Consider the following 25,201-nt stretch of genomic DNA (forward strand, 5'->3'; position numbering starts at 1 on the left):
GCTGCTCATCTCTTGATGGGACCTGCCCTGACCTCCTATCAAAAACCTCTGGCTGTGGCTGCCCTCTGCGGAGACAGCGCTGCTGCTGGGCTCTCCCAGCATGCTGTGAATTGCTGAGCCTTGCAGCAGGCCACGGGGCTGGGAGCTGTGGAAGGCTTCAGCCATAGTTACAGAGAAGCCAGAGCATGCAGAGCTTCCCAGAGGTGGACAGACAGGTGAGTCCCCAGGCACAGGCTCAATACCACGGGGGCAGGGGACGAGGGACTGCGAGCTCTGTCTGGAAGTGCAGAAAGCACTGGGGATAGGAACCGGGGATGCAGGGCCAGTCATAGCTACCAGCTATGACAGTTCACACTCCTGTGCACGGGAACCACAGCTCTGAGAAAGTGAAGATGAGGATTTTACGGTAAAATATGCAGAGCATGGGACAAAAGAAATGCGTTTCTCGCACTGTTAGAGACGAGCTCCCCAGGAAACCAATTAACACGGCGCCTCACGCATGTCAGGCCAATACCTGGCAGAAACACCTTTCCTCGGGAGGATGCCAGCCGCCCCCCACCACGGCCGCCCCCGGCACACCCCTGTCCCGCAGCCCGCTAACAACAGCCCTTACGGTGCTGCTGTGGAGCTGCTGCTCCACACTGCCTCGTGGCACCAGGCACTGGCACGGCCGTGGGCACGGGCTGGGGCCGGCAGGGCGTTAGGCGCTCGCAGGACAGTGCCACCAGCATCAGAGCCTGGGATGGGCCGCGCTCCTGCACTGCCCCCGCTGAGGTGCCTCCCCCCGCCCCACGGCCGTACCGCTGCTGCCTGCGACCGTCGCGGCCCCGACGGGTCCCGGTGGCCGGGCTGCCCGGGCACCACCCCTGGCCTCGGCCCCGCCCCGGCTCTGGGCAGCCCCGCCCGGCCCCGGCCAGTCGCCCGCCATGTCGCTGCGTTTTTCCGCCAACCTTTCGTGGCTGTTCCCGGAGCTCCCGGCACTCCCGGCCCGGCTGGAGGCGGCGTCGGCCGCCGGGTTCCGGGCAGCAGAGGCGGCGTGGCCGGCGGGATGCTCGGCCCAGGCTCTGCGGGCCGCGGCGGAGCGGGCAGGGGTGCAGATCGTCCTCCTCAACATGCCCCCCGGTACCGCCGCGCTCCCCGGGGTGCGGGGGTGGGAGGCGCAGGGGTGCCCCGGTGCCGCTGACGCCGCCGCTCTCTCCTAGGGGACCCGGAGGCGGGCGAGATGGGGCTGGCCGCCGTGCCCGGGCGGCAGGCTGCCTTTCGGCAGGGCCTGGCCGCGGCGGTGCAGTACGCCAAGGAGGTGGGCTGCCCCAGGTAGGTGCGAGGCAGGGCCCCGCGCCCTGCGGCGCCTTGGCTCTCCCAGACCTCGCGGAAGCTCCGGCTTTTCTGAGCGGAGCTCACCCTTTGCACCACCCTTCCTCCAGCCGCCGGATCACCGAGCCTCTCCCGGGCAGCGTCTGCCTTCTTGGCAGCGTTGGGCAGGAGCCAACTCGATGCAAAACCCGTGGCCGTTTTGTGCTCTCTGGGAGCTGACCCAAAGCTGCCAGCCACTAGTCTGACCCTTCCCTACCTGCCTTTCACTGTGGAGGCTTCTCACCTGCACCTCCACGCTACAGTGCCCATGACACTGCCCCCTTTTCCTCCCCAGTTAAACTGTTTGTTTTCCCCAGGACACTAAAACAGGAGCTGCATTGAAAGCCACGCTGATTACAGCACAGAGGAGACACTGTAAAAGATAGAATTAGCCTGGTACAACCCCTTTAACATGGCCCTTTAGTTCCATTTACTTTGCACCATTTTCTCCCTCAGAGATGCAATCTAAAGTCCTGCGGATGGCACAGGCTAGGCAGGCCAAGAGCTGCCCAGAGCCATTTGCACTCTCTGGTAACAGGCAGACGGAGGCTGCCAAAGAGCATTGCTCTTTGCGTGGCCATCAAGCTGTGCATGCAGGCTGGCATAGCCCAGCATTGGCCACCATCCCCTCCCTGCTCTGAGCAAGCAGTGAGACAGGGCATCTGACCTGCCCCTGGCAGAGACAGGCACACCTGCCTGTCATACTGGCCTGAGGCAGCCACAGTTCCCCATCCCAGAAAAGCTTCAGCTTTGGTGTGGCAGAGCTGGAAGCAGCTGGGAAGAGTCAGGTCTGCAGTTTGTCAGGCAAAAGGTTCAAAGACAACCCTCAGTCCACTGAGGTGAGATGGTGTATATCCCTGCAGCTCACTTCTGCCCATCTTGCCTCCTGCCTGGGAGATGGCTTCTTTACCCCTTCCTGCGTCTGCTCCCTGAGCCTAGCCCCATTTCCCACCAGCAGAAGAAAGTATTAAATCTGAGCTGCTGCTTGAAGACCAGAGCTGCTAACTGTGGCTGGTGTCTCTGTGTCCATAGGATTCACTTGATGGCTGGGCGGGTTCCCCTGGGTGCAAACCGAGCAGAAGTGGCAGGCAAGATGGAAGCCACCTTCATTGAGAATCTCAGATATGCTGCTGACCTCCTGGCCCAGGTAAGGGGGGAGAAAGGGTCCTGTAATACGGGTGCAGGATTTTGGGTGCCCAGCATGGAGAATCCGCTATCAGCCTAGCATGGAGAATCCCCTATCAGCCTAGCATGGAGAAGCAGCACTCGGCTGCAGCTGTGAGAGGATGCTCTGCAGGGTGACATTTTGTTACAGGAAGACATGATTGGACTGGTGGAGCCTATTAACAACCGCATCACAGACCCTCGCTACTACCTGAACACCCCACACCAAGGTAAGGCAGACAGTCTCCCCAAAGCTTCCTGCTGAGAAGAAGGATCCCCAAACTCCAAAAGGCAGGAGGTTGCTGCACCTGCAGGGAGATGCTGAGTGAGCACAGTTGATGAAGGGGTTCTCAGAGCTTCACCATGAAGCTTCCAGCCTAGGGTAATGATCTCTTCTTGCACCTTTAGCTGCTGCCATCCTGGAGAAGGTGGGACGGCCCAACCTGAAGCTGCAGCTGGTGAGTCAGCATTGAAGGTCCACTGTCCACCAGGACAACTTGCACAGTCCACAGGGGAGTCCTAGAGACTGTAGGCTTGTTATGCCCTCCTGGGGACATGTAGAGAGACAGACCATAGCAGAGTCATCTTCAACTGCTCACTGCTGAACAGCAGCACCAGCTATCTCCTCTCTCCCACAGGACCTCTTTCACTGCCAGATCATGGATGGGAATTTGTCACGCAACCTGGAAACGTACTTCCCGCTCATTGGTAACACCCTGCATGCAAACTGGCTCTTCTGTGGCCATGAGGCAGGAAGGACTTTGAGATGGGGCCCTCTGGCCACATGCTCTGCTGTGACTGGCTGGGTGCACAGGGCTGCTTTTGTGTCACCTTGTCTCAGCTCTAGAGAAGGCTGCAGGCATGACTGTCTTGGGCAGAGTATCTCCCATTCCCTCCCCAGGTCACATCCAGATTGCACAGGTGCCAGGGCGGCATGAGCCTGACAGTCCTGGGGAGTTGAACTTCCCCTATATCTTCCAGCTCCTGGAGTCCCTTGGCTATACTGGTTATGTGGGGTGCGAGTATGCTCCAAAAGGTGAGTGGGCCTGGAGGTGGTCTGAGCCCCACTGGCAGGTCCAAGCGTGGACTAGCTGGCTGGGGACTGTACAAAAAACAGGCAGGTCCTGGAGGCTGCCAGGTAGTGGGCAGCAGAGTCCCCACCTAAGGATAAGAGCCCTGCCCAGAGCAGAAGCTGCTCTGGTGTGCCTGGGCTGAGAGCAGGACATGTTGTCTGTCACTGCAGGAGACACCCTGGAAGGTCTGGGCTGGCTGCGCTCATACTGGGAGAGCCGAGGGCTGCAGCATGATGGGACCAGCAAGGCTACAGAGTAAAACAAGGGAACAACTGGAATAAAAGTCAAAGCAATGGCTTAACACAGGAGCATGTCTGTCTTCTCTCCAACTACAGAGTGGTGGTGGTGGGATGATGTCTAGAGGATGATGCCTAGTGTTGCATTTCCCTTCCCCAGGCCCTACTGAGCCAGCCCAAGCAGCTGGACCCTCATTTACTCCAGTAGCATGTGCAGTCTGTCATATGTGAGGAAGGTGTGGGAATCACTGTAGGTGACTTCAAGTACACAGGAGAACATTCACTTCCAGTCTCTCCTGTTGATGGGAGCATTCACTTCTTGGGGATAGTGCAAGTTTTCCCACTCTGGCCCTAGCTTGTGTCTAGAGTTGTAGGAAGAAGGCTCTAGACTTTTAAGTCCTGCAGTTGTTGAGAATGCTCCCACTAGCCAGTGCAGCAGGTGGGGAAAGTGAAGCAAGCACTGCCCTTGCAAGTTGCCCAAGGCTGGGGGCTGCCTGCCCTGCTGTTGCTGTTCCTGCTTCAGAGCAAGTATGAGACTCTGGTGCAAACCTAGCCAGCCCCACAGCCAAGGCTGCCTCTGCATCCCCTAGGGGAGGCTTTCCACACCCTTGCCTATGGCATGTGAGTAGGTATCCAGTTCCATTTATTTTACAGATACACCAATGGCTTTAATGTACACCTCCACAAAACCTTCCCCTGGCCCAGTTCACCCTTCCTGTCCCATGTGCTGCTCTCCTGATGAAAGCAAATGGCCAGAAGTGGGCAGCCTCACTGGCCCAGAGCCCTGAAGTCGTTCTGCCTAAAACCAGAGTGCTGTGCAGCATGACACCCTGTGCAGAAGACGTGCTGTGTGTGCTCCTCTGTGCCTTCCTGGCAGACAGAACTCCCCTGCAGATGCCAAAGCCACGTCCCTGAGTCACTCTGCTTTAGGCAAGCCAGAGTAGCCAAGCTCCTGCCTTGTGGTTGGGTTCAAGGTCATTCAGTATGAAACCCCCACTGAAAATGGCACAGCAAGAGCCACACCAGCCAGACAGTGAATGATGGAGATGGCATCTCCCCAGGCTCCTTCTGTGCATGCCCCTAGCAGCGCTGCATCCAGTGCTGTAGCACAGGTTCCTCCCAGAGGCCTGTTCTTCCCTGTCGTCACCCATGGCACCCAGAGAGGTCCGGTACACGTGTTGCTCCAGGAGGTGGGTGCCAGTGCTAGAGCAGGCCTGTCCAGAGGTTGAAGCAGGCAGTGTTGATCACTGACTCCAGGTGGTGGTATGTGGACACAAGCTGTGGCAGAGGGCTCTCGCTGTTCTGGGGCTGCACTGGGAATGGCTCCCGGAAAACCACAGTGAGGCTCTGTTGAGAAGGAGGAGTGAGTCAGGGGACAAGATTCAAACAAGCACTGCACAGTCTCTCGTCCAGGTGTGTGGACACTTACTTGGTGATGTAAGGCAGATACTGGGAGAAGGCTCAAAATACCAATGGCAGTGCCTCCTCCTGTGACAGAGCATCTTTGAGCTTCCTCCCAATTTTCTTGGTGGAAATTAGGTGCAAGATCTTGCCCACCCGCTGTCAGAGTCTCCATACTTCTGCAGTTATACCTACCCCAGCAGCAGCCTCAGGAGAGGAGGACATGCTCCTGCCTCCACAGTAATAGGGGCTTCCAGGAAAATTAGAGGGAAATTTCTTTTTCTAAGGCAAAGAGTAGGAGTGCAACAAATGGGGAAGGGGAGGAGATTAAATGTAATAACTGCAATCCTAAAAATAAATGCTGGCTGCTCCATTCTCATTAGTGACTGTACTGACAATGCAGGGTGAGGGCAGAGGGGAGCAAAGAACAGGGTTCAGAAGAGAAGGTTGCAGGAGCCAAAGCAGAAGAAGAAAAGTAACTCAAGGCACTCAGTATCATGGAGGCAAGACACAGGGACTGCATATTATCCAGAGCTGAAATGCAAGATCCCCTAACAAACTCAAAGCCACAAGGACAGCTATGTAAGTGCAAAACACTAAATGCACCACCATCATTTAAGAGGCAAGAGAAAGTGGTTTGTGAGCCTAACTCCAGCAGTGTGTAGGGCTTTACAGCAGGCTCAGAAAGAACCCCAAGGAAAATGCAGCTCGGTGTTACCGGAGTGATGAGGTAACGCTAGAGTTCTCTTTGATAAGGTAATATTTCTAGACAAAGGAATCATGGTATATCTTATCTGAGCTTCAGGAAGGATTTGTTCTAGTGCCACATGGGAAATTTAGGTAAGCTGAAAAGATAGGAATTAATGCAAAAAACTGCAAGGCGAAGATAGTAGTGCTGAAAGGGGAGGCAGCAGGCAGGAGAGAGGTTACAAATGGAGTTCCTACTGGACAGCTTTTGCGACTCGCATTGCCTATTACCTTGATGAGCCCAGCACAAAGATGGGGAGTATGCTGATAAAATTTCAGGCACTAATACAAAAGAGGATTGGGATAATGCAAAAAAAAAAAAAAAAAAAAAGAAAAAGGCCCCAGAGACTTTCGAGAGGCCACAGGAATAGGATGAATGTTGAGCACAAAATACAAGGTGATGAACAAAAGAATTTCTGTTCTAAGATGGAAGTCACTGGGAGAGGTGATGGAGGGTCTAAGTGTATCAATGACCACAAGGTGACACTATGGCCAGTGAGACATGACCATGAAAAAGCAAATAGCACCCTAGACAGTACCAGAAGCACCTGTCATGGACAGAAAAGAGTGTGATTGCAGGAGGCTTGGCTGAGACTCCTCAGGAATTCCAGGTGCAGTCCCAGATACCCATATTTACAAAGGCTGACCTGAGCCCTGAAGGGCTCTCACTGAGGAAGGGAAGGAAGGCTTACAAGCTCAGCTTGCTTAACACTGCAACATGGAGTTAGCAAAAATTCCACCTTCACATATGGAGAACCAGGAACCAGGGAGGAAGCAGGTATGGGCGCAGTGAAGAGCGGTGTCAACTCTTAGCTACTACTGGCACAAAGAGCATAGAACTGGCCACAACAAAAGCTCCAGCACAAAATGCAAAGGGCTCTTCACCATCAGATGACAGGAGGCACTTAGCAGCTTTCCAGCAGGCACCACCTCTTCTGACTCCCCTGCCTCCTTTTAAGATGGTGTGTGATTTATTCACAAAGGGATCAGTTACTTGGCAGTCTCTGCAAAAGCCTCACTGTGGAATGAAGCATCTTGTAGATCCTCTGCCCTCACATGGAGCAGTGTTCCCTGTGACACACTCTGTGTCTGGGAGCACAGCTGAAAGAGTATCTTTGCCCTCAAGTCCAATGAAGGCCAAGGCCCATGCAGTTTTGCTGGGACTTTCACATTGTAGGTCCCCTTCCTTTCTGCCCAAGTAGGAACAGCCCAGAGCACTGGTGACCCCTCCCAGGGGGTGATCTGACTTTGGACTGAACACAGGACTTGAGAGCAAGATCCAAAAGCAGTCCTGTGAAGGAAAAAAAGAGCTTCTTCTCACTGTTTGCAGTGCAAAGGTGCCTCACATGAGAAGAGCAGAAAGCAATTCAACAACAAACCAAGGTAGCTCTTCACTTAGATTGTAATTGCCTCATGAGGGTGCAAGTCAGGGGAAATCATGGATGTCAGAAATTAACCAAAGGAAATAAAGCTGCAGAGGGCTATTAAAGAAAAGCAAAGGTCACTTCTAGCTTAGCATGGGCCTGATCCACAGGCTGTCAGATGTTTGGACAGTATTTAGGTGTTACAAGCTTCTTGACCAGCAAGCTTTATTCTCCCCCTGTGCACCTGCCCTTGGCCCCTGCTGGATGTACCTAGACAGAGCCCTGGCCTGAGCCAATATCGCTGCACCTACATTCCCAAGTTCTTACCGTCTTTCCTGAATGGGAATCGAGAAACACAAGAACAAAGCAATCTGTGAACTTCTGGTTCAGCACAACCTGCCAAAAAAAGTCAAAAGCACAGGTTAGAAAGCAGAGACTACAAACCCCAGGGCAAGGATACAATCAACACCCACCCAGGGACATGCTGTGCAGGACAAGTGCTGTGATAGAACCATGAAGGTTCAAATCTGCCTGGCTCACAGGTGACACTACCAAACCATGGGGCTAGAGGTGCCATGACCTGCCTGGCTGGGAGCAGACCAACAGACACTGTGGTATCACAGAAGCACAGACCTCATGCTGCACCAGCAGTAGAGTGGGGCTCACATTATGAGAAGCCACAGAAGGCAAGGGACCCTGGAGAGGGAAAAGGCTTCAGGTGGGGTGAAGGGCTGTGTCTTACCAGATACTGGGTGCCAGTTTCAGCATTGTGGAAGTGCCGACAGCTCTGGGGAAAGCGGCTCAACAGCACTTTGATGAGGCTCTGGTACCACGAAACTGTCATGGTGAGGAAGCATCCCTGTGGGTATGGGAAAGGAATGACTTCAGCCTCCCTCTAGCCATGGCACCAGCAGCCATAACACTAGAGCAGCCTTTGGATCCCAAATCAGATGCATCCCTCACAGCCTACTGAGGCTGACCTATGGCTATTCACTCTTCACTCTCCAAGGTCCATGCAGCCTCTCTCTCCCACTGCCAGCTAGGAGCCATGTTCCTGCCCCTATCTTCCCATTAAGCAGGAAGGGCATTGCAGGCCCTTCTCCCAACACCCTTCTCCATCCCCAGTGCAGAACAGCAGCTGATATGCACTGTAACTCCAGCTCTGCTGCTCACCAGCTGGGGGTCAACGTCGGCAATGGATTTCCCATGCACAGCATCAAGCAGCTCCTCCAGCTCCACCAGTGAGAGCTTGCCCAGCTTCAGCTTGTCAGACGCCAGAGGTTCCAGAAGGAAGAGGCGCTTCCAGAGGTTGTCCCTGCGGCAGTGGCACTTGGCCAGCTGCACCATGCTGCTGAGCTGCTTCTGGGCCGAGGCCACTTCAGAGGCTAGCAAGGGGAAGAGCGGCGAGGTGTAGAAGAGCCCCGGCCCAAGTCTGACTTGTGTGCCCCCTGCGTAGAACTCGCTGCTGTCCTCCACGTCCTGCCACAGCTCCTGCTCTGCTGGCTGTTGCTGCCCCACGCTTGTCTCTGGCTCTGCTGCCTCCCAGGCTGCGCGGCCCACCACAGGCTCCAGCACTTCCCGCTGCAAGCGCGGCAGCTTCTTGAAGCGTCGCATGTCGGCCGTGAGCCGGGGAAAGAGCTCGCGCTGGCTTGTCATGATGACGTAGAAACGCAAGCTGGGAGCAAGGAGACACCTGTCAGCTGGGGAAGGGCTGCGCCCTCACTGCAAATGAATCACGGGTCTCTGTGCCTTCCAGCTCTTCTCTGTCCAGACAAGGACAGATACCACACTGCCCAGTTTTCTGCAAGGGCCCTCCTCAGCCACCATCAAACCTGCCCGTGATGTTCCACACAGAGCCAGTCCCTCCCAGAGCCCTCCTCCCCAGCCAGGAAGCTTTGGTGCAATGCCTCAGGGTCCCGAGTGCTCACCGGAGCATGCGTCTCTCCGCCTCACTCTGCTCCTCAAATGGTGCTGCACTGTGACATACCAGGAGGGACACATCAAAGTCATCATGATGACGCAGACCTTCAGAGTCCTTGTAGGAGCCCGAGCTGGGAGCAAAAACACATCAGTATGAAGGGAACTTTACTTTGTTTCCCCAGAGCTCTTGGTCGTAACAGAACTATCGGGAATCTGACACAGCAGGGCTGTTCAGAAGTACTATGAGAAATGTCAAACTCATGTGTACACATGCACAGCACCTCTGTTGGCCATCTCAGAAAAGCCGAGCAGAACTACTGCCTGGCATGCTGTTCAACAGTCAGCTTTGTTGGCACCTTGGGGTAGTATCCCCAGGACTGGGGGGTACCCACCAAACTCCAAGCAGCTCCAGCAACTTGCAGTAGATGCACTTACCTGTTCCAAATAGAGACAAGCGCATATTCGTTCTGCTCTGTGCCTGGTGTCCCCTTCTTGCTGTCACTGCTTGTGGCTGGCCGGGCCATGCGTAGGGGTTTCATGTGGTAGGTGTTGGCATGGTCAGCAATGTAATTGTACAGCTGGTGTGCAGTGATCATATTGGTGGGCAGGGCCAGCGTGCCTAGTGGAAGAGGACACACGCTGCTATCACAAGAGACAGCGTCTCTTACCTGGGTAAAACAGTCTTCCACAAAGTACTCAGGGAAAGAGCTCTCTAGAGCAACCCACCTCCCTTCCCCAACAGGGCAAGAAGGACATCCCCTGGAGCTGTACCCCTCATGTAACGCTCTCTCTGTCATCTCCCTGGACACTCCAAAGGTCAGGTTTACTTGTAAAGCACCTGGCAACCTTGTGCCAAATTATGGGCTGGCGATCAACCCCACGCTGATCACAAGCCGAACCACACACCTTGGAAAACGTGGTTGCGGCCAAATTTGGGGATGTCGGTGTGGTGGGCAATGAAATCCTCCAGGAAGCTGGTGAGGTGGTAGCCCTGGCGGAGAGTCATGTGGGAGCCCAGCAGGTACTGGTGGACTATACGCAAATGGAAGTCGTAGCTGAAGGAATGCACGTGCATGAGGTCCCGCACCTTGTCACACTCCTCTGTGAAGAGCATAGAGAGCTGTGGAGGGACACAGTCAAGGCAGGAATGTCAGTAGGAACTTCACACCCTCCTGCAAAGCCCTGCTGACAGCAAGGCATGGCAGAGCCAGTGCAACCATCCCTGCCATGACACCGGAGCAGGATGCAGCCAAGAAGCTGTGGGCACAGTGCAAATAGCAGAACTACAGGCCTGGCCCCAAGGAATCCAGCTTGGTGGCTCTTTCCATGCTTGACCCCACTCCTGGTCTCCAGTAGCAGCACAGACTAACTGGCACTGCCTCCCTTTTGGCACTAAATTCATCCCTCCCTTGAGCTGAAAGCCATGTGACTATGAAGAAGGACACAGCCTTCTGTGCAGTTCTGCTTTCTAGAAGGAGGAAGCAGACCTCTCCAGATCCTGGCACACCTAAAACACCCACTCTGTGCAAGAGATCATTGCCTCCTCTGAAGCATCCCCTGACCCTGAGGAGCACCAGTTGTGCCTGCAAAGCCATTACCTGGGAGTTCACAGACTGGCCCATGGGGATCCGTGAGCACTCCAGTGCATACTGCTTCACACAGAAGTAATAGCCCTGGAGGAGAAAGCATATGAGCATAGCACAGGCCTCGGGCCTATCCAGGGAAGAGCATCCCCCATCTTCACTCCCTGGGCTGAGTCCCAAACACTTGCTCCCCCCACTGTTTGAACCACACCAGACCAGCCAACAAACGGCTGAGCACAAAGCACTCTATCTGGTGCTGAGCTCTTGCACCTTTTGTTAACCCCTCTCCAGGCACTTCTTACTGCTCTGAGCCCTGCAGATTGTTCTCCAGTTGATCTATGCTCCTGCAGGCTCATGGAGTGGGCAATAGAGAAACGAAGAATCACATGTCCCTGCTGCACCCCGCATCACTCCCTTTGTCACCTCTGAAGATTGTCCCTGAACACCCAGGGATCATACTTTGTATTTTCTTACCTGGAAGGCCAACTCCATCAGCACAATCCCACCTGGAAGAGCCCTCTGTAGATGATAGGTGGCAACAGCAGGGCTTGTGCTCTGGGAAAAGAAGGACAAAGTAGAAGATGCAGGAGAGCAGCCTGCATACCAGGGTGTGAGGCTGCCAGAAGGCTCTGTGACAGAAGTGGAAGTACAGGAGCCTCCTCAACTGAGCTTACATCAGCCTTCAGCTTTGAAATTAGGTCTCAGTACTTTGGTTGGATGGTGCCTAGATGTTGTATCAAGTAAGACAGCAAGGATTCAACCCCTTTCCAGGCTGTAATTTGGTAGAGCTCTGTCCTGTTCCTTCCTAGCTGGCATTTCTTTAAAAATGAGGAACCCCATCCTGTTTTCACAGCAGAACCATTCCAGGTTATCCTCTCTGACTTCTTGAACTTCAGTGTTCAGTTTCACTCTAACTAATGATCCATCTGCCTCAAGGCTGCCCTTAACCATAGATACTGAGGCTTTTCTGACAGGTAAACCTCCAAAATCACACTCAAAGGCATCTGTCCTGGTCCCAGGTCACCCTGTTCCTCTTCTGAGTCCCCTCTAAGTTGTTGCCATCTCTTTTGAGATTTTCCTTGCTCAATCTAGTCCCAGGAAGGTGCTCTGAAGGCTGCAGGAAGGCACACAGGAGGGCCAAGGAGGGATCATCTGAACCAACATCCCAAAGATGGTCCTAGTCTAGGCAGACGTTTTTTGGCTTTAGTGCTCTCTGTCCTCTCTCATCCTTTATGCCTGAAAATGATTCAGAAGCTAACCAAGAGAACTGCTCAACTCCACAGCCTGAGTTCCTTCCCAGTTCCACCCCTCTAAATGACATGCACTCACCTTTGGACTCCCCTCTGCTTTTGGCTTCGTGTAGGAGAAAGACCCTCTCCCCTCCACACCCATGGATGCAAGAGCTCGGATCCGGCTTGTGCTACTGGAAATGACAGCAAGGACAGCCTTCAGCAGAGGAGCTGACATCTGTCATGTCAAACCAAGGCACAGCTCAGGCTGTTGGCCCTTCTCTGACAACAGGGTTCCTGCCACAGCACTGACCTGCGAGTGGTGGGTGAAGGTGGCCGCACCTGGACCAGGATGAAGCCCATGCTCTGCAGGTACTGGATGTACTGCTGCAAGAAGGCATTGCACATCTCCTGCAGCCAGGGCTCCTCCTTCCCTTTGCAGGGCAGTGCTTCTGTGGAGTCACAGCTGTGGCTGCGGTCTCTCCCTGAAGCAGTAGAGTCATTTGAGCGGTGGCGCTTCTGGAAGACAAAATAATTCCCTAAGGAGATGTGCTGTGACTGGCCCCAGCAGGTGGCACTCACTGGGACACCAAGAGGTGTCCTGGTTGAGCAGAGGGCAGACCTCCCTCTGCCACAGAGCACTAACAAGCTGGTTTCCCAAATACTGTCCTAGTGCACATGCTGAAACACGAGATCCAAGATTTACCCAGCCGTGGACTGACCTAATAGCACTGCAGCAGGCTGCAGGAAACTGTGCCCTGGCAGAAGAGGAAAATCCACATGGGAAAAGCCACAGGAAGGCTTCCACAAAGTGTTAGTGACTCACAGCTGGTTCATGCAAGGCTCAACAGAGCTTCAGCTTCTACAGCCCTGGTAAAACTCCAATTCTCTCAGGAATCCTGGTGACTTCTCAGGATTTCCTGGTAGTTCAGTGGCACTGAATAGGAACAGTGTTTCTCTTTAACCATTCTCAACACTCCTTTTGATGTCTTGAGCACTCCTTGTCCTTGTGCTGTGAGAGACTGAGGTTTCTTTTCTTGATCTCTGTACTTCAAGCCTGTGGCTCTTTTACATATTTTTATCCCCCCTTTCATTCACCTACCCCAGGAGCAGTCTCTTTACCTGGGGTCTCTCTGGCTACTCTCTGACCTTCCCCGAGTCTCTCTAGTTTGGTGCCTTTGCCATAAGATGCTTGGTCCCACACTTAATGTCTAGATGAGGACATTAACACACTAGTATTTTAGAAACATATTGGAATATTACCCATAATACTAACAACCCTTTCTGATATACTCTAAATGGTTTGCATTTTGTATCCAGCTGTTCATGAATTGAAGAAACCCACTGAGCTGTCTGCTCTGTACAGGCTCTGCAGTTAGTGTACAATACAGGAGGAGTTCAAATTTCTCTCCACGTTGTGCTCTGTTTTACTGGGAAGCAGGTCCCACCTCCCACAATACCTCTCATTTCACAGCCTACTCAGGTCCCTCTCAAGTTCCTTGCAGTCTTTTTCTGTTCTGAACAATCTGAACAGGCATACAGCACTGCAAAGCTTGGCATCTCATATGTACTGCGATAAATGATCTGGAGATACAGCAGCCAATACCCAACCTCGGAGCCCCTGCTGCCAGGTTCTCCAAATTGACTAACCAATTTTCATTTTGCTCAGTTGCAAAAACAAAGTGAAGTTTTCACTCTGTGATGATATTTTTTCCTTCCACTTGCAAGTGCTCAATTTCTGCAGCAACCTCTGCTTAAAGACCCTGTCAGAATCCTTTTGACGTTCAGGTAAATTACAACAACCTGTTCTTCCCTTCTGACACACATATAGACCATGAGCAGCCAATACAGGATCTGCACCAGTTAGAGTCTGTCAGGTTACAACCTGCTCAGGATTCAGCTTGCTTGCTTTCAATTGTTTCAGCTATTTGCTGGGTCCAGGCAAGGTTTATCAAGTCTGGCTGCTGAATGCATAAAGGGAAGTTTTGATTCCCCGACAGATCTGTACCAGACAACACTCTCTGATGGCTTCACTAGACTCAGCCATGAATTCCCTGGGTAGAAAAAGGAAGTTGGTCTTCCCCAGGGATGGTGTGACTGCAGGCTTTAAGGACCCCAGGATTTTCTCAGTCTCCATCATCTTACAGGGCACAAATTCATCCTGTACTGCAGGGGTGAGCTCAGTGCAGCCCTGTCCTCAAAAACAACTGCAAAGCCATCCCTTGCCCCAGTGCACACAGCCAAACACCACTGGTGCTTGCTGACACTCACCTTCCCCTCTGCCTTGCCCTGCTGGTCAGTCTGTATCTGTTGCCTGAAGGCTGGGTCAAAGAGCAAGGGGGTGGCACAGTAGTGAACGAGGCGTGAGGACTGCTTCAGGGTCTCCAGGTCTGCCAGCTGCACAGCACAAGCAGAACATGGTTACAGCACTCACCTCTCATCAAGCCTGGAAACAAGTTTTCCATAACACAGTGCTGCTGTTCAAGCAGAGGTCAAACTGTAGAGGAAACCCCCTGCTTTACAGCTTATCCAGTGCTGGGCAGCAAAGCTCCACATCTAAGTGTGCTGGAGCCCAGCAATCCCAGAAGTCCAAGCACAGGGCACTGTTCCACTGCCAAACACCATCCCCGACAACCTGCTCTGAGCTCTGGTGCTCCCCTTTGCCACAGGGAAGCTGGTGCTGTAAGAGGACCCAGCCTGCTGCGCACCCATGAGGGCTGCACTCACACTGATAGGCATGTTGGACTGCGCCGATCTCTGCTGCCAGGTAACAAAGAGATTTTCAATCTTCATCTGCTTCTCCAGTTCTGGAGGAAAGAAAGCAGCCACAGGAGTATCAAGCCACAGCCCCAAACGTTGCTAATCCAGTCTCACTCTACACACACCATAACCCATTCTCTCACAGGGTAATAGAGAACTGTCCCCTCTGCTAGGCCACTCGTTCTGCTCTTCCTGAGCTCCTTCTCCATAAGCAAGATGATTAGGCAGGCTCCTGTGACAGCATGCCCCTTGCTTTACCTTTCCTCTCCATGCTCTTGATTTCCAGGAACTGGGCCCCATGGCGAGACACAGGGTCAAAGGGTCCCAGGTCAGGCCCGTGGGGTATGCGCTTGACAGCGGTGACATCCCGCAGAGCTTCGTCAAAGGGCACCACGTCAGGGTGGAAGTGCAGAGATGGCAGGCCACGGGCAGAGCTGCTCAGCCGGCCTTGCTCCTTGCTAGGCGGGGGACTGGCGCTCCGTATCAGTGCATCCACCTCCAAAGTGGAGTTCAGAAAAGGATTTGGCTCCTAGGCAAGAAAACGCAGCCATGAAAGCCTCCTTACTGCCAGCCTCGGAGCAAGGATCCAGAAGAACAGAGTAAACTCAATTCTGGCCACAAGAAAACATAGCTGTTGGCCTCCATCATCAGTCTTGAGGAGAGCAGGTGCTGGCCTGGCCTGGCCAGTGGGATGCCTGTTCCCCAGCCTCCTTCACCCTAAATTATCTAGTCACAGGTAAGTGCTGCTAACAGCAGAATCTGCTTCCCTCCCACTTGTGACTGTCTCCAAGAGTGGACAGCAACACCCTGGGTGGACATGGCCAGAGTCAGACACAAGCACCTGGGAATGCCTTGCCAACCAGCACACAAAAGCACAGCATTTTCTACAACCCTTCTCAGACCCTTTAGCTGCCAAGGTCCCTCCTGAAGAGGAAAGGACTGCCTGGCAGAGTGAGTACCCCACCTGCTTGCTGTCCTCATGCCATGGTGTGTCCATGAAGCAGTGGTGGTGGAAGAGTCCCAGCTTCTGGCTGAGCAGACAGTGGACAATGTGGGATCGGGCATTCTGCCACTGCAGCAGGCGAGTGAGTGAGCAGTTCAGGTTGGCCCCCAGGTCTGGGGACCAGTTGTAGGTGTAAAGTGTTAGCTGGAGAGAGAGAAGAAAAGCTGAAGAACCTGCTCAGAGAGGATCTACGTGGTGGCACAGGCTTCCCTAGGTGCTCTGGGTGGTACTTGCTGCAGCCAGTTTCAGACGACAAGGTTGGGACAGGGAAGGTAGCAACAGCTCATACACAGCCTCTCCGTTAACAGCCACCGCAGTGGTGGTGGGACTTGCACTGGCAGCACAGGTGTCTAACCTGATGTGGGCTTTGTCAAGGTGAGGGAAAAGGCAGTAACAGTCCACAGTGGGGCAGCTGAAGTCAGAGACGGCAAGAGCTGCTGTGCCCTAGCACTCCCCACAGTGCTGCAGAGAACACCAGCTGTGCTTGTGGCACAAAGCAGAGTCAAACCACATGGCTGCTTTGCAGGTTTTCTGTCTAGGGAAGGCTGGTTGCCTGCACAGGCACTCTTCCTCTCCTGTTTCTAGCCCTGGGCCAGTCTCTTTCAGGAGACAGCTTCACACAGTCCATTGCTACCTTTTTGTCGATGATCTCCAGGAAGAGGAACCTTTGCCGGGGTGCCAGGTCTCGTGCGGCAAGGCTGGCATCAGAGCCCCTCTCTGCAGAGGTGAATTCCATGGCCTCAAAGCGCTGAAGCCCTTTGTGAACTGGAAGAAGGCAGAGTTATGGCTTTCAGTACCAGTTCATCCCAGCTTACATCCCACATGCCATTAATGTGAACAGTACTGTTCAGCTTGTCTTGAAATAAACAGTTAAAAGACATTCAGGAGTAAGGGTTCAGGACCTGAAAACAGACAATTCATTGCCCACCTCTGGCCACAGGCAGTCTATACCAGAAAGCAGGTGAATGCTGCTCATACATCTCCCACCTCAAGAGCCCCCAGCACACGTTCTTGTGGACCATGGCTGAGCACTCACCCTGTTCTGTGCTGCAACGCCACTGCTGGAAGTTGCGCCCCAGCAGGATAAAGTGCCTGACAGCTCCAGGGCGAGGGCTGCCACTCTGGCCAGGCTTATAGGGCAGGAAGGCAGTGTCCTGATGGTAACTGCAAACAAGCCCAAAGGTAAGCATATAAGCAGAGCCATGGGAATAGAAGCTGCCACAGCTGACTGGTTGGTGCCAAACTCACCCGATCCGCTCAAACACCTTGACAGTGGTGTCGCTTGCCAGGGCAGTGACCAGGCTCACCACTTCCACCAGGATGGAGGACAGGAGGAAACGGGACACAATCTCTGCTGAGCACTGCTGCACTGATGGGCACCCTGCATGGAAGAAGTACTGTAGGACAAGGTGCCAAGCTGTCCTGGAGCCATGCCCTGACCTGCCTGCACCACAGTGGGCTAAGGACGTCCTGCTACAGGCCTGCTGCCCAGAGCAGGCCGAATTCCTGCCTTGCCAGGGATGGAACCAGGCAGAAGCTGGAGAAAAAGGACTTTATATGGAAGGGATGACCTGGACCAAACTCTGCATGTGCTGAGCACAATACTTTATTCCCCCACTTATTCCTTGTTCCATGGTTTGCCCCTTGTCAGAGGAGGACAGCTCTACCTTGCCCAGCAGGAGATGTGGGAGGATGTGCAAACACTGATAGGTATCCACAAAGCAACAGCAGGGCAGACACACAGACCCAAATCCCACCTTAATGAAGGGCATCTCTCCTCCTCTTGCTCCCTGAAAGAGTGAGGGTCTCCCTTGCAGCTTTATAGCCCCAGAGCATGTTGCAGAAACTCAGATCCTCCCTTGTGATATGTCTGGGAGCTAAATCACTACTGCATATGCCATTGGAGCGCAGGTCTCTCTAAAGCAGCTGCAGCCAAATCCAGATAGCCCTGGATTCAGACCATGGCAGATGCAACCTTAGCAGGTGTGTTCGGATGCAGGTACATGCCACAGCTTTGTAATACTGATGCTGTGCGAAACCAGCGGGACTCTGGGGAGATGTGGGGAGGGGCAGGGTGCACAACTAGGTAAAGAAAAAGCAAGGGATGAAGACACATAGCTTGGTACCATATGAGGACTTGTCCTCAGAGCTCTGGGGAGAATGACCCACTTCTAGCCCATCTGGAGGGCCTGAGACACATACCCAAATTGTTCATGAATGCCATCCACTGCTGGCAGGTTTGATTGAAGAGTGGATGCATGGTACCTACATCCCCTTCTTCCAACTGGCAGGCTCGGCGCCTGGGAGAAGGGAAGGAAGGCATGGTTATACCAGAGCAGTCAACAGCAACTAAGGCACAAAAGTGCAACAGTTGCCTCTCAGCTCCAGAGCAGAGCCTTAGGGAGCCTCTTTTTTGGGTTTACAGCCCTTGAGCTTCGTCCCTCTGGGTCAATAGCCATAAGGGTGTCAGGTATTGCATAGGGAAAGGATCTCTGGCAGAGAGAACCAACAGTGCTCCTGGCAGCACTCCAGCAACACGGACTGAGGTTGTGTGTGGAAGGTAGCTCCCCTAACTGGCTGCATAAAGGAGAAAGTATAAGGAAAGGGGATGGAGTCCAGAGAGGTGAGACACACAGAGCCAGTAGGATGTCAGGCTATGAAGCAATGTACAGCACATGGAGGGGAACAACAGCCTGGCTGCCTGGCCTGCAGGCTGTGCTTGCCTCTGTGCTTGTTCCAGTTCAGCTGTGACTGTGGCCCGATCCTGGCTCAGGTGCTGTTTGACACTCTCAGTCTTGTGCCGTCGCCTCGTGCGAGCCTCTTCTGGCCTCTCTAGCACAATGTCATCAGTAGTCTTGGGGCTGCCCAGCTCTGAGGACTCTGCCTTGCTCTGGGGGGAAGGAGGTAAGTTAATGCTGTGCACTTGCACAGCCCAGCTAATGCCCTGATCTAGAACTGCCCACTACCAGCCTAGCCTCCCAACCTCAGCCAAATCCCTCCTGTCTGCTCCTCCTGGCCTAACACAAGGACTTGTAAGCCCTGCTCCTAGCTGTTCCCTCAGCAACAGTACCAGCATGTCCCAGAAGCTGCGGCGTCCCAGTTTGCTTGTAGGTGTCACTGGCTCCCCAGAGCTGGGTGAAGGGGCAGAAGTGAAATGCAAAGGTGGAGGACAGCTTCTTCCAGCCCCACCAGTAGCTAGGGCCAGGCCTTTGGTCTCTGACATGGTCCTCCTTAGGCCTCCTATGGAGACAAGAGTAAATCAGACTCTCCAGAGCATCCTACTGTGACACTGCTCATGTCCCCCCCCCAGTGGTTGGCCAAAACCTAGCTGGAGAGAAGGCAAAGAGCTCTTGATAACATCCAGCAAAGTGGATGGAGTCTTGGGGAGCACACAGATCTCTTCCAACCCGAATTTCTATGACGCTCCTCCCCTGAGCCACTGTACAGCACAGCCTGCAGAGAAGAGCACCTTCCTCCCTCCCAACAGCCCCAACCCAAGTACACCCAGCACAGCCATGCTCCACAGGCCAGGCAGGAGTGAGGCTGACTGGGGATCCAGGATCTCACCTGCAGAGCTTAATTCTTCCAGGTCTGCAGGACCTAGGGGGCAGGGAGATTCCATGCAGAGCGGGGCTGGCAGCACAAGGAACTCCATGACAGCATCACAGAGAGCATGGCGCAGGGCTCCACGCAACTTCTCTGACAGCTGCAGCAGGCTGATGTTGCCCTTCTCCCAGATATCCAGGCGCACCAGCACGCAGGGCTCTGTGGGGAAAGGGCAGTCCTGAATGACTCTGCACCCTCACCATCAGACACAACAGGGAATCAGCAGTTTGTGGCCCGTCTCATTCCCTACCTGAATGCAGGCTACCAGCCTCTGGTTGGTGCCTGCTGACCGCAGTGAGGCTTTCAAAGTCAGTGTCCCGCAGCAGGCCTATGATGGGTGAGGAGGAACGCAGCTTCAGAGGGTCAGGCCTCTCCACATGGGGCAGTGAGGTGGGGCTCCCATGTTCATCCACAAATGTCAGGGCAATGCATGCAATTCCTGTGGAGAGAGGCCAAGAGAGCCTCCATCAGCCCAGCACTAAGTATACCTCTACAAGCCCTGCCTACAGCCTGCAATCCTGCACCTGGGACCATTACATCATCACTTGGGCTGCACAGTGCCATGCAGCAGTCAGGGCCCACAGGAGGGGATGCAGCCAGGGGAGCAGAGCCTAGCTGTGCCTGTGGGGAGCCAGGGTAAGAAGCATGGTGTTTGGAATAGTGTGTCCCCATCATACTGGCAATCTCTCTTCTGCAGTCACTGCAGCTTTCACCTTGCCCTGCAGGAGCTTCCTGGATTGTCTTTCCCCATATGCAAGGGAGAAGTATTTTCATTTGCTCCAGGAGGGCTTTTATGCAGAGAGAAGCAGGAGGGGGCTCACCATCCCTGTCCTCTTAAGCCCAGATACTCTTCAGCTGCCCTCTCCAGGCCGTGAAGGCCCTCGAGTCTTTGCAGAGGAAGACTGTACACATGACACCTTGTGGCAAATTACATTCACAGCCCCCTCCTCACTCTACATCCCTACAAGATCAGGTGTCCTCCCCATGCACTCCAACCAGCAGGACTGGGGACAAAACAGGTCAACACCTAGTATTAGCCTGGAGCTGCTGCAGAATGGCCTTCCTGTGCTGAGCCCTAAGCATGTACAATGGGACAGAGATGCAGGGAAACAGTGCGGTGTCTGCTTCACAGCCCACAGTGAAACAGGAGCTCACTCCCCATGGCCCATCTTAGTGCCCAGGGCACCAGGGAAGCAGCAGCACAGGTGATGCTGTGAGGTCCAAATTCCATGCAGTAGTCCTAGATGCTTCCACTCCCTTTCAAAGCCCCTGGACAGACTAAGCCAGCACTTAGGTGACTGGATGGCAAAACTGGCCCAGCGCTGCCAAAGAGTGATGCGTCCAGAGGCAAACAACCTCAGCCCCAGAGCGCTGCTGAGCAGATACTCTGTCCTTCTGCAAGGATGGGAGTGACACCAGATTCTGCTGTCACAGAGCAACCAAACTGCACCCAACTGGATCTGCAGCACCATGTGGAGATGGGTGCCCTCCCTGTGCTAAGTCCAGACTCGTGCCCAGGTCTAATCAGCAGCACAACCAGCTGCTTTCCATCATTCCTAATGAAGTGTAAGTTCTGCAGCAATCTTTCCGCCAAGACAAGCCAGATGCAAAAGAGAGGGCACTGGGAGAGAGAGCTGCTTCCAAAGGAGAGATGTGGGCATTCAAGTCAGGGCAGCTCATTTGCACTTACACTGAGGAAAGAAAACTCTACACCCATGAGTGTCTCTCCACTTGAAGAAAAGTGCAAGAGTTGCCTTGTTTCAGAGGCACTCTGCAACAGTCTTCAACATGGCTCTGCCCAGGACACACACAGGAACAACCCTTTATCCAGCAAACAATGGAGAAGTTCAAAATTTCCTGTCAAAGTTAGAGGGGACCAGGACTTTATCTCACTTCAGATGAAGGCAGGGAACATAACACATGAGCTCTACCACCTCACATGGCCTCTTGATGAAGAGGGGCAGCTCTCCAGGATGTGGGTGCTGATGCAAAGGTATTAAGAGCAGCAAATCTGCCCCACATGGCAGTGCATATAAGCTCTACAAAGCAGACTTTCTTGCTTCAAATAGTAAAGGGCACAATCTTTTCATCTGTCCAGCATGACAGTCAGCCCCAGGCCCTAAATGACAGTGGATGGTCATGTGGTAATCGTAGACCAATATGTAGTCACTGCCCTCTTCTCCTCTTGGATACACTACCACACTGAGTTTCTTCAGCCTCCCCATCTGGCATGTTTCCCTGTCACAACCATTCCTGTACCTCTGCTTCAGTTTGTCTGAGGTGAAGACATGAGAACAACCAAGTACAATGTCCCACATCCTTCTCTTGCTGTAGAGAGGGAGCACTCACAGCAATGCTTTAAAGCAGGCTGAGTCAGCAGCTGCAGGAGCAGACTCTCAATTTCCAGGTGCTCTCAAGACAGAGTTGGTTTGTCAAGGAATTGCCAAGTACTAAGCACCCTGCAGCTGGAACTGTCTCTCTGGGCAGAGAAACTCAAGACCTGACTTCTGGGCTATATGAAGAGGTAAGTTAGCAAAAGCTGCCAAGGCCTTCGCAGCCCAGTCCACTGCAGTTTGGCTACACAGTCATCCATCACATGCCATGGAGAGGTGAGGTACCAGGGAGCTGTTACCTCCCATCTGTGGGGGACTCTGACCCAGGCTCACTGAAGTACAAAGTACACATCTATCAGCGCCCAGCCACTCTAGCCCCCTGTTATGCAAGGATGGATACAGCGAGTAGGGAGAGTGATGTTGCTGCACCCTAAAGTGTGAAACCACAGCTGAAATATCCTGAGTCCTGTCTTCCTCAGGGAAGAGATTTCTGTTTGGACCTGTAGGAAAAAAATCCTGCAGGATTTTGGAGTCCACTGTTTGCAAGCTAACAAGGCAGCATATACACCCTCAGCAGCTGGGGACTACAGAGCTGCCATCCCAGGGCAACAGGTTCTGTTTGCTCATTTATCCAGCCAGAAAGAAAGAGGAGGCTTGGCAAAACTGACACACACGCACACAAACACAGAGGAGTCAGTGCTGAAGCCACAACACAAGGAAAACAACAACAGCAAGGACCAGAAGGGCTGGGGAGCTGCACAGGAAAGGAAAGTGGAGTAATAGGTGGAGCCACAGGTGCTACCTTGGAAGTGGGAAAGTGGAAAGAGGTGCTGCACAAGGTCCGACATGGTACCTACGTAACAGAAGAACATTCAGACAGTGCACAAGGGGCACAAGACACACCATGGCCAGGTGACAGACCATATGGCCTGGACAAAACATGACATGACAGACTGTTGCAGGATGGGCTCTATCCAATTCCTCCTCCAGCAGTCCAAAGAGGAATGACATTGTCCCCACAGCCTGTGCTCAGTTACATGCAGCATGCAGCTACACCTTTGCAGCAAGACTACTGCAACAACTGTCAGTCCTCCCACCTCCAGCCCCACAGAGTCTCTGTGCCCCACACTTACTGAGGTCTTCTTGTGTCTCACCCCACAGCTACTACAAGCTTGAACTGCTTCCTACAGCAACAGGCCAAGCTTAGCAAGTTGCTCTGTGGGAGGCCTTAGCTCACTCTACCATACATGCGAGGATGTGCAGTCCCCTTGGCACACACCTTGCCCACCTCAGCCATCAGAGGAACACACTACCCTAGCACAGGCTCTTCTCACTCAGAGCTCTCCAACACTGCAAGCAACTCCCCAACACACAGCTCCAAACCCTGGTTCAATAAAGAGTTGAGCACAATACCTTTTCCACCAGTGCCTTGGCCACCTGGCTTGTTGTACAGATAGAGATCCTGGTCAGGGATGCTCCCATTGTGGTTGAAGTAGTGCTAAGGAGAGCAAGGAATAATACTGACAGATTAGAGAACTTGCCTTAATAGGAAGCAGAGGCCCAAGTGTGGGCAGAGCTCATCCTCAGACCTCCTAGAAACACTTGGCAGCACAGCCTTCAGCACTGTTGAGCTGAAGGAAGCCTCTATAGCTCTATGCAATGACACAGCACTACATATCTGGCCCCACCCTCTATCCTCAGAGGCTGGGTAGATGCTCCTCAACTTTTATTAATCCTGATGTTTCAGTCCTTAGATCACAGGGAGCCATGCAAGAAGCCAAGCTCAGCTTTGAAAAGGGGTGCTTTTCCCAAGCTGCTGGGAGATGAGTGTGAGCATGAATTTCATGGTTGCTGCCTTTTGCACAAGTGACTGGTTGCTGAAAGCAAGGCCTGCCCATGCCAAATAGGAACTGCTCACAGTCCTGCAAACTCATCCAAGCTTCAGTACTCAGTGTCAGTTTCTCCCTAGCACTACACAGCAGAACATGGTGATTAATCTGCCCCAACAAATGTCCCCAGCAGCAGGTGGAAGCTGGACAGACTGTCATCCCTGCTCACAGCCCTCCTCACCTTGAAGTGGTGCTCCACATTGCTGTCTGTGTACTTTGGGGTGTGCAGGAAGATGAGTAGGTTCTGGCGCAGATAGTAGGCCACTGCATGGAGCCAAGGCAGGGCAGAGGGTGGCAGTGCAAACTGCAGGACCTCTGTGGGTGGTGTTCCAGGGGGCTGGATAAACTGTAGAGAGAAGGCTTTAAAACTCAGCCAGGCTAGCAGGATGCCCTGGGGCTCTGGTACTGATTCAAATTATGCCAGCTGGCTATATGAAGGGAGAGTGTGGTGGGCAGAACCCAGGCCCATAGACAGCACTGTGAAACAGATGCAGGCAGATATTCCATCAGTATTCAGAGGGAAGCCCTGTCATGCTGCAAATCCCAGCAAAGGGTATTTCCCACCTACCACAGGAGGCACCCACACAGTGTATACCTCAGTGAATGCTAGCCTGAGTGAGCTCTGGAGCAGTGGATGGGATACAGCAAACTGCCCTGGCAGTCCCTGCCCTGGGGTAGGAGAGGCTGAGACAGGTCAAAAAGCAGGGAAGTGTTATGGGTTCTGACATGAGCAGAGCAGATATCCAGTGAGGTACCTCCACATCTGCTGGGGTCAGCTTGCAGTTCCGCACTAGCATCACAGTGATGATATCTAGGGTGGCCTCATCCAGGCGCCTGCGCAGCACTTTCACCAGCTCATCTGTGATCTCAGGCCCTTTCAAGTGAGCAGAGGTACAAGCAGCTTTTTCACCTAATGATCATAGCCACCTCTCCCTGCCTGTCTCAGGATGTATCACCCTAACATGATTTCCCCACGACCAGTTTCTTCAGGCATCTTTTTCTACTCATTCATGATCAGAAAAGACTGCTGGTGCAGCAGGTAGAGGCAAATGCACTCCTGCACAGGGAAAGTAGCCATAAGCCACCTGGTCAGGAGGTTTCATTGTGGGCCACTTTCCCATCCAGCCAGAAGAGAGAGCAACTCTGGACTAGAAAGAGCAGTTTGCTCAGGAGAGTAATACCTTCTCTGCTCTTCAAGCAAGGAGGGTAGGGAGCAGAGCTGTATTCCTCTGCTTTACATCAGGACAGACCAGTCAATCTGCTGCCAAGTGCTGTAACACCTACCTGCTGGGGCAACACCATGGACCATCAGCTGGATGTGCCTGTCTACCTGTCCCACAGGGCGGGCAGAGTCCACACTACGGCATGAGGCTGTGTCCAGAGAGGAACGAGAACCCTGGAGAAGAAAAAAACCAGCCACACAGATGCACTTTCCATATGGATTCTACGTTCATTGTTGTCCCAGGTTGTCAGCAAGGTCAGGCAGAACCCACTCACTGCTACCCAGCTCCACACATCTACAACGTAAATTTAACCCTAC

General features: G+C 53.4%; 2 protein-coding genes across 4 annotated transcripts in view; one reads left to right on the forward strand and one right to left on the reverse strand.

Moving 5' to 3' along the window:
* The first annotated feature begins 833 nt into the window (after positions 1-833).
* On the forward strand, positions 834-3,934 carry HYI (hydroxypyruvate isomerase (putative)). Its single transcript, XM_054165296.1, has 8 exons — positions 834-1,122; positions 1,203-1,314; positions 2,386-2,500; positions 2,669-2,747; positions 2,926-2,975; positions 3,156-3,225; positions 3,419-3,553; positions 3,761-3,934. Exons 1-8 carry the CDS (start codon positions 927-929, stop codon positions 3,847-3,849), a joined length of 846 nt encoding a protein of 281 aa, XP_054021271.1. The 5' UTR covers positions 834-926; the 3' UTR covers positions 3,850-3,934.
* Positions 3,935-4,372: 438 nt separating this feature from the next.
* SZT2 (SZT2 subunit of KICSTOR complex) overlaps positions 4,373-25,201 on the reverse strand; it is a 55,087-nt gene continuing 34,258 nt past the window's right edge. The window contains exons 46-72 of one of the 3 annotated variants that reach the window (XM_054165657.1): positions 24,946-25,057; positions 24,417-24,535; positions 23,843-24,007; positions 23,186-23,270; positions 19,690-19,878; positions 19,401-19,598; positions 18,904-19,073; positions 18,557-18,723; positions 18,036-18,133; positions 17,082-17,214; positions 16,870-16,997; positions 16,468-16,598; positions 15,795-15,977; positions 15,089-15,359; positions 14,798-14,877; positions 14,342-14,467; positions 12,384-12,589; positions 12,171-12,261; positions 11,316-11,396; positions 10,857-10,931; positions 10,165-10,378; positions 9,694-9,877; positions 9,267-9,389; positions 8,512-9,013; positions 8,081-8,197; positions 7,666-7,734; positions 4,373-5,173 (exon numbers count right to left, since the gene is read on the reverse strand). In XM_054165657.1, coding sequence (XP_054021632.1) covers positions 5,030-5,173; positions 7,666-7,734; positions 8,081-8,197; positions 8,512-9,013; positions 9,267-9,389; positions 9,694-9,877; positions 10,165-10,378; positions 10,857-10,931; positions 11,316-11,396; positions 12,171-12,261; positions 12,384-12,589; positions 14,342-14,467; positions 14,798-14,877; positions 15,089-15,359; positions 15,795-15,977; positions 16,468-16,598; positions 16,870-16,997; positions 17,082-17,214; positions 18,036-18,133; positions 18,557-18,723; positions 18,904-19,073; positions 19,401-19,598; positions 19,690-19,878; positions 23,186-23,270; positions 23,843-24,007; positions 24,417-24,535; positions 24,946-25,057 — 4,161 coding nt within the window. In that variant the 3' untranslated portion in view covers positions 4,373-5,029. Of the gene's footprint in view, positions 5,174-7,665; positions 7,735-8,080; positions 8,198-8,511; positions 9,014-9,266; positions 9,390-9,693; positions 9,878-10,164; positions 10,379-10,856; positions 10,932-11,315; positions 11,397-12,170; positions 12,265-12,383; positions 12,590-12,792; positions 12,941-14,341; positions 14,468-14,797; positions 14,878-15,088; positions 15,360-15,794; positions 15,978-16,467; positions 16,599-16,869; positions 16,998-17,081; positions 17,215-18,035; positions 18,134-18,556; positions 18,724-18,903; positions 19,074-19,400; positions 19,599-19,689; positions 19,879-23,185; positions 23,271-23,842; positions 24,008-24,416; positions 24,536-24,945; positions 25,058-25,201 lie in introns of those variants that run through there. The other 2 variants (XM_054165656.1, XR_008462455.1) reach the window with 2 other exon arrangements.

This window comes from Dryobates pubescens, chromosome 11, assembly GCF_014839835.1.
Source record: "Dryobates pubescens isolate bDryPub1 chromosome 11, bDryPub1.pri, whole genome shotgun sequence".
Taxonomy (NCBI): Eukaryota; Metazoa; Chordata; class Aves; order Piciformes; family Picidae; genus Dryobates; species Dryobates pubescens.